The sequence below is a fragment of the Helianthus annuus genome, chromosome 10, assembly GCF_002127325.2.
Source record: "Helianthus annuus cultivar XRQ/B chromosome 10, HanXRQr2.0-SUNRISE, whole genome shotgun sequence".
Taxonomy (NCBI): Eukaryota; Viridiplantae; Streptophyta; class Magnoliopsida; order Asterales; family Asteraceae; genus Helianthus; species Helianthus annuus.
In genome coordinates, this window is record NC_035442.2 from 113,539,210 (window position 1) to 113,547,064 (window position 7,855).

Genomic DNA, 7,855 nt, shown 5'->3' on the forward strand with positions numbered 1-7,855 from the left:
TCTTGATGTTGTGTTTTATTAGTTACTGGTTCACGTTGTGTTTTATCAGTTGGCATTCTTGATGTTGTGTTTTAGCAGTCAGTCACTAGTTCGTCACATTGTGTGTTATCGCTAAAACACATTACTATGAACACATCTAGATCTGATTTATCGTTATTTTTGTATAATTTGGTGTTTTCAAATGTGGGGGACTATAGAGAGAGAAAAAAAATTGCGACATTTTTTTGAGGTGGTTTTATGGTTGGTAGTTATTTCCTTATCTAAAACAACTTAAATGACACATTTACCCCAATCAATTAAATTAGCCTCTTTTAAAGACACGTATATTACCAAAATACCACCAAAATGATCTCAAACATTAACTACACTCATCTGATGGCCCAGATCGCTTCCTACACTTTCTAGGAAAAACACACTTTCCACAGGATCCCCACTATATATATATATATATATATATATATATATATATATATATATATATAGGGAGAGGATCATGAGAAAACTAGATATAAATGAGAAAACTAGAAAACTAACTAAAATCCACTAAAAGGGAGAGGGAGGGAGACTTTTAATGAAGGAGGGGGGACTTTTAATGAAGGAGGGGTAAAATTGGAACAAAAAATATATAAATTTTCAAACATTTCCCATTTCTCCATACGTTATCATTTTAAAACAAAAATGGCACCATAAGATCACAAATTTTCTTATCTTTCATTCAAGTATATTCGAGCATATTTTTTATGACATAAAAAAAGATTTATGGTGTCGTCTTGTTTTCTACACTATTATTATAGTAGTGCACATGTGCAATGTAACATGTACTACAATTGCATTACATGCTTAAAATTAGCTTTTTGAGTCTAGTTTAGCTTTTAGGGTTAGTTTTTTTGGAGGTTTAGGATTAGGATTAGTTTTTTGGGTGTGGGGGGAGGGGGTTTAGGTTTTTTTGGGGGTGGGGGGGTGGGGGGTTTAGGATTTTTTTCGGGTTTATGTTTAGGGTTTAGTTTTAGGTTTTTGGGGGGTGGGGGGTGGGGGGTTTAGGTTTTTGGGGGTGGGGGGTGGGGGGTTTAGGTTTTTGGGGGTGGGGGAGGGGGGTTTAGGTTTTTTTTTGGGGAGGGGGGTGGGGGGTTTAGGTTTTTTTCGGGTTTATGTTTAGGGTTTAGTTTTAGGTTTTTGGGGGGTGGGGGGTGGGGGGGGGGGGGTTTAGGTTTTTGGGGGGTGGGGGTGGGGGGGTTAGGCTTTTGGTGGGAGGGTGAATTTAGGTTTTGGGGGGTGGGGGTGGGGGGGGGGGTTTAGGTTTTTGGGGGGTGTCGGTGGGTGGTGGGTTAAGTGGTTTAGGCTTTCCGTATTAGTGCACATGTGCAGTACAACAAAATTTTATTTATTTATTTATTTTTTTTGAAAATTTTTTTCCATACATATAAAGTAGCGATTTTTTATTAAAAAATTGTAAAAAAAAAAAAAAATTTTTTTGGTAATTTTTTTGGTTTTTTTTAGGTTTTTTTAGTTAGTTTTTTGGTTTTCTCATTTAAACTAGTTTTCTCATGATCCATCCCCTATATATATATATATATATATATATATATATATATAGGGGACCGCTAAAATAAAAACCACCTCCAGTTGTAAGAACCATGAGAATAATATTATGCAATAACAAGCTGACATGTCATTTACCCACATGACTTTTCTGAAGGTTAATATGGTAATTTAACCCCCTCTCTCCTTTTCAATCAGCCACCGCCCACCTATCATTACATTTTTCCCATCTTCGATTTGTCAGTAAATAATACGAATTCAACTGTAGCATTTTAGTAATGCCAATATTTTCCTTCATTCTTTATATAAACAAACTCTAATGCTTGAATCACCCAACACATTCACCTTCCGGCCTTTTCTTCTCTCCCTATCACCTCCTAAAAACCTCCTTCCTCAATCATCCCCTTCACTGGAAAAACCCAAACCAAAAATCAAAAGACCCAGAAATGTATAATCCTCCGATGCGACTTGGAAGGAGAAATCACCGGTGCCGCCGCCGGGGGTGCCGATAATCTGATCATTGGCACCCCCCAACGGGAATCCGGGGCTGGGATTGATGTCGGAGGCACTCTGTTTCTAGAGCAGTTTGGTTTCTCTGGAATGTCGGTTCCCGTAGGTGTTGAGCGAGGATCAAGTTCAGGTGGTTTCCGGACTCCATTGATGACAACAAATCAGGCAACAGACATTGGTAACACATATTCCGGTCAAAACCTTAATTTGACTTTTTTTATTTTTTTATTTTGGAAACTGACTTAGCATAGGTATCAAAGAAATGAAAAGCGGGGTTGAATGCTGGGGGTTAACTTTATACTGCCTCACCCTTTATGTTAATTGTGTAAATTAGTTTTTGCATTTTTTATGTCGGTTCACCCATAATTCAGTTTTTTTACTTTTCAATGTAAAAAAAATACTTATTTGTTTTGTTCGTTATCCATATTTTTTTTGTATACAAACAGATGTTTGAGTGTCGGGGGTTGAGGTTTTTTTTTTTTTTTGGGGGGGGGTTAAGTTTTTTACTGCTTCGCCGTGTTGTAAATTTTGTATATTAGTTTATACATTTTGATGTAGGTTCACGCATGGTTCAGAGTTTTTACTTTCAGTGTAAAAAAATAGTTAATTGTTGGTTATTATATATTTTTTTTTTGAAAAATAAACAGATGTTTGTGTGTTTTATGTTTTGCTGCTGCACCCCCCACCAAAGATCAGTTGTTATTATGTAGTCGGCTTTTATGTCTGAGGTATATAAATTTTTTTGGTGTGTTTTGTTTCGCAGACCATGCCACAGAGTCAGAGGATGAGTGCTTTTCCTGGTTCACTCCAAATGGGACACGCTACTAGTGCCCAGCTGCTCCGGATAACCTAAAACCAAGAATTGACACTGTGTTTCAGCGATGGGAAGACGTTGCGGAGATGTATGACCTGTACGCAGAGCACTGTGGGTTTTCAACAAGGTTTGGGACAATTAAGCGAAAGAAAGGAGCCATCACGCACCGTTACATTGTTTGTTCCAACCACAGCAAGCCGCATAGCCAGAATAGGAACTTCAATAGCCTTGACGAGACATCGCTGAAGATAAGGCAGGCCACTTTCCGTGTGTGTGACTGTAAAGCTTGTATACGTGTGAAGTTTGATAAGTCATCTCGCGTTTGGGTCTTGTATCACTTTGAAGAGAACCATAACCATCCTATGGTCCCATTGCATAGTAGAGATCTAACGAAAAAACGCCGGAGGCTTGATTTTTTTACTAAAGAATTCATCCACCGAGCAAGTCTTAGCAAGGTCGGACCGTCGTTGGCACATAGGCTACAAGTTAACCTTAGGGGGGGCACCACAACGTCAATGGGACGGCTGATGACTTTCGGAACTTTGCATCAAGGGTTCGCATGTTCATTGGTGACAGGGACACACATTTGGTGATCGAGAAGATGAAAGATCGGGTCGACCACTTGCCGAACTACACTTTTAAGTACAGCATGGAAAACGGTGAAATTCGACACATGTTCTGTGCGGGTGAAATTTCCAAGATCAACTATCAAGCTTTCGGCGACGTCCTCGCATTCGACGCTACTTATCAAACCAATAAGTACATTTCACAGCCTTGAAGTTTCCATATATATATATATATATATACATATATATTTTCATTATATTTTTTTTTCGAAAGTTTCAATTGGTTTAATCGCGTTATAACTGATTAACGACCTACACACAGGTACAATCTGATCTTCGTTCCGTTTACTGGGGTTGACAACAACAAGCGGTGCGTCACTTTTGGAGCTGGCCTATTGTTTTGTGAGACAATTGAGGCGTACACATGGCTGTTAAGGGCTTTCCTCGATGCGCACAACAAGCAGCCCACCCTTGTGCTAACTGACCAAGACCCGGCCATGCGGCAAGCAGTGGCTGCTGTGTTTGATCGTTCACTCCATCGCCTGTGCATGTGGCACATCATGAAGAAATTACCTGCGAAGGTGGAACTGTTGCCCCTTCACGTCTTTTTGTATTTATTTCTATACGAGATATTTTTTGGCTGGACTAATTTATGTCCTTTTTTGTCATTTTTTTTCCTTCCAGGTTACAGGAGAGGTCGTGCATAACACTGAATTCAGGGCTGCCCTTCATAAACTGGTATGGAACATTTATATTAAATCGGAGACATTCGAGATGAGATGGGGGAAGCTGCTAGAGAAGTATGGGCTCGAAGATCACGAGTGGGTCCCGGCTTATTTTAGAGAAATCCCAATGTCATGTTTGATGAAGACTACATCCCGATGCGAGAGTTCGAACTCTGCGTTTAAGGTGAACTCGTCCTGGGCGAACACCCTTGTCCAGTTTTTTTTGTGTTATGACTCCATGTTGGAGTCCCAACGCTACAGGCAGAGGGTTGGGGACTTCAAGGCGGATGATCGCGCGCACGAGTTCAAGTCTGGTTTGGCGATAGAGAAGCACTGTGCATTATTGTATTCCCCGGCCATATTCGTCGAGGTCCGCAAAGAGATCCTGAAGGGCCTTTTACACTGCTACACTACTGGTGTCGAAGAAGTCGACGGGAGAAAGATATATACTGTTACGCATTTGGACAAGCGTTCCGATGTCGTCAATGAAATCACGGTAATGGCCCCTGCCTGTTTTTTTCTTTTCAGTGCCCTTTTTTTTATAACGTGGGTGTGTTTTCTGACATGGTGCAGGTTAAAGTCGACCCTGTCGAGGACACTACAACATGCTCCTGCAACCTTTGGTGCCGTATTGGATACCTTTGCAGGCATATATTTTGCGTCTTCCGGCAAACAAAGGTGGACGAAATCCCGGCTAAGTATGTGCTTAGTCGTTGGGGACGTCACGTGTTGCCGAAGTCGGTTTTTCGTGTAGAATTCAGGTATGGGGTAGATTTGTCTCCGGTTTCGTTAACCAAGAACACCCTAGTGGACTGCTTTTCCGAAGCGCTTCAGGCTGTGATGGGCGACCGGGCAGCAATGGAGGATTTCATTGAAAAAATCAAAGGCTGGACAAAAGAATTGAATGACGATCGACGTGGTAAAAGAGTCGCTGAGGCAACAGAATCACAGGTTATGGCTGATATGCTTGGCGTGGTGGTGGAAGGTGAGAATAGCACCCCTGTTTCCTGCTCAAATCCTCAAGGCGTACCAATAAGGGATGCGGGACAAACAAACGCATGATTGGGCCGGGGGAGAGGGCAGTCCAGAATCACCAAAAGCCCCAGCGATTATGCAGAACATGCAACCGCTTTGTAACCGGGCATGACTCGCGCAACTGCCCAGAGAAACGCAAGACTGCAGAACCTTAGACCTGGGGCTGAAGGGGGCGGCGTGACGGGGGGTGGCGTTTTTTGGATCGGGGGTTCAACTTATGACCTGTGTGGTGCACAGTTTGGTTGACGTGTTTTTTTGGTGACAACTATGGCTGTGTTTGGGCAAGGTAATAGGTTTTTGGTATATTATATCTCTAACTTTGGTACAACAATTAATTTATAAAGTAAATCCCCCCCCCCTTTTGTGTTATGGTTAATAGTACTTAGTTTATGTTTTTTGTGTGTTCTCGATTTATCATCCCCACCCCATCCTCCAATCAAATTTACGTAAGGTTGTGTTTGATATGCATTGAAGACGTAAAAAATCAGCAGCAACCAACAAAACGTAGGACGTATACCTTTTTCAATGTGAAACATAAAACCGAGAAATGTTCCCGAAAATTTACATAAAACGTAAAAGCTTTTTTTTCTGTGAAACGTAAAAGCTTTTTTTTTACTATAAGACATAAAAGGGGTGAAATGTAAAGCCTTTTAACGTTATACGAAATTTTTTTAATATAAAACTTAAACCATGTAAGTGTAAAAAAGTTGACTGTTTATGGGAAACGTAAAAAAATTCATAATCTATAGATCCATAAAACGTGAATCTTTTTTTAGGTAAACTGTAAAACGTAGATTTTTAGTTCAACCCCCAATGCAGGTTTCGAATTTTGATAAAAATGTCTAGAATTATGTTTCGAATTTTGTTGCGAATCTGTTAAAACTTAATACATGTGGGGAAAAAAGATTAAAAAAACCAAGAATCACACTCTCTGTAAAAACAAAAAGGAAGTGGTAGGTGTGTCCGTGTAAGTAGAGGTGTTTTGGAATTGGACAAAACATCTTTTCTAACTTTGTCATTTTGTAAAAAATAGACATGGGCTTGGAACCACTCAATTTTTTGATTTGAAATGATAACTGCACAATGGTCAAGGGTCATGCAAAAAAAGTCAGGAATATCTATAAGTGCATTTGGAGAAAAAGCACACCTCCTTTTGTCACCTTGTTTTGTTTGTTTCTCTATATATAGCATACTGCATTAGGTTGTTTTTCATCCCAACAATAGAAAAAAAGAAATTCTCTAAATCCACTAACCGACTTCAAAAACCCAAAAGGAAAAGCAGATGGCAGATGACCGGAAAGTTTGGCGTCCACGCAAACCTGTCCCTCCCGGAGGTGAACTAACAAACCATAAATGTGTTACATTGTCTTAGCGCGTCGTTTATTTAATTTTTTTATTTAAAAAAAAAACGCTTTTTTTTACCTTCTGTCCAGGCTCGTCGCCAAGACCTCCCAATCAAACTGCGAAAGCCAAAACAGTGCAAGTGTGGAGCCCTGAGCAGATGAGTTTGGTGTCTAACCCAGACACTTGTTGGCTCCCTATCCAGCGTGATGGCGGTGACTCAGGGGTGCAAGTATGGGATCGTCGCCGACTGGAGATGAATTCAGACCCAGGTTTGGTTTGGTATCCCAGACAAGCCACGGGGTCTCCCCTTCCGCCCCCCGCAAACACGCTTTGGTTCACCAGCCCCCCGGTTCGGTTCACCTTCTGCCCCCTTCAGCTCGCCGGGCCCCGTTACGCAGGTTCGTGGGAACTTTGGTTCCCCGCCAGCCCGTTTTGCTTCGCCCCCTCGTGTTGGAGTTGCTTTTCGTCCTTCCCAAGGAGCTGCTTTCAGGACGCCACCGTCTGAAGGTGGAAGCGAGAGGTCAAAGGGCAAGCAGCCAATGACTCAGGTTTGGGTACCTAAGGCGACAAAAGGGGAGGTTACTTATCCCTATCATGGTTGCAAGGGTGCAGCGGCTGGTTCGGATACGGCATTCTTTTCGTGGGGGTCGGACTGCGACTCTGATTTGGATTAGCCATTGGTGATATGGTTTTCAAGCGTTCGCTTGATTCGCTGGGATGTGTAGTGCCTGTGGGGTTTGGTCGCTAGGATGTTTGCGTGTCATGTGTTCCATTTCAGTGTTGTGTTTTTTTAAAACTTCGTTTGTACCCGATGTCTGTTTTGTAATGTCTCGTTTTATACATAAAAATGCAACGTATGTGTTTGTAAAATGTTTCGTTCAACGACTAAAATGGAACGCGGTGTATGTGGTGTAATGTTTTTTTTTTTATCAATGAAAAATGTTGCGTAGACCGTAAAAAGTAAGACGTCTTCAACTTAAAAATGTTCCGTAAGAGTTTTTACGCAAAAACCGTTATTCTTACGGTTTACGCAATGTTACGCTGAAACGTTTTCAACTTAAAATTGTAGCAAAACGTTAAACTTTTTTATGTAAAATTGTATAATTGACGTAAATCTGTTAAACGCTAAAGAATTTCTGGTAAAACGTAAAAAAACGTTAAAAGTTGTACGTAAAACGTAAAAACTTTTACGTAAACTTTTTTTCAACGTAACATTTTTACAATATATGTAACATTTTTGGTTTTACCATTTATGGTTTACAATATACGTAACTTTTTCTTTTTTGCTTTTACCATTTATGGTTTTACATAAAAACTTTATA

The 7,855-nt window shown here is 40.6% G+C and overlaps 1 protein-coding gene across 1 annotated transcript; it reads left to right on the forward strand.

Moving 5' to 3' along the window:
* The first annotated feature begins 3,512 nt into the window (after positions 1-3,512).
* LOC110881337 (protein FAR1-RELATED SEQUENCE 5-like) lies at positions 3,513-7,207 on the forward strand. Its single transcript, XM_022129624.1, has 6 exons — positions 3,513-3,622; positions 3,752-4,010; positions 4,114-4,650; positions 4,728-5,139; positions 6,623-6,812; positions 6,910-7,207. The coding sequence occupies exons 1-6, from the start codon at positions 3,513-3,515 to the stop codon at positions 7,205-7,207; spliced, it is 1,806 nt and encodes a 601-aa protein (XP_021985316.1).
* The last annotated feature ends 648 nt before the right edge of the window (positions 7,208-7,855 follow it).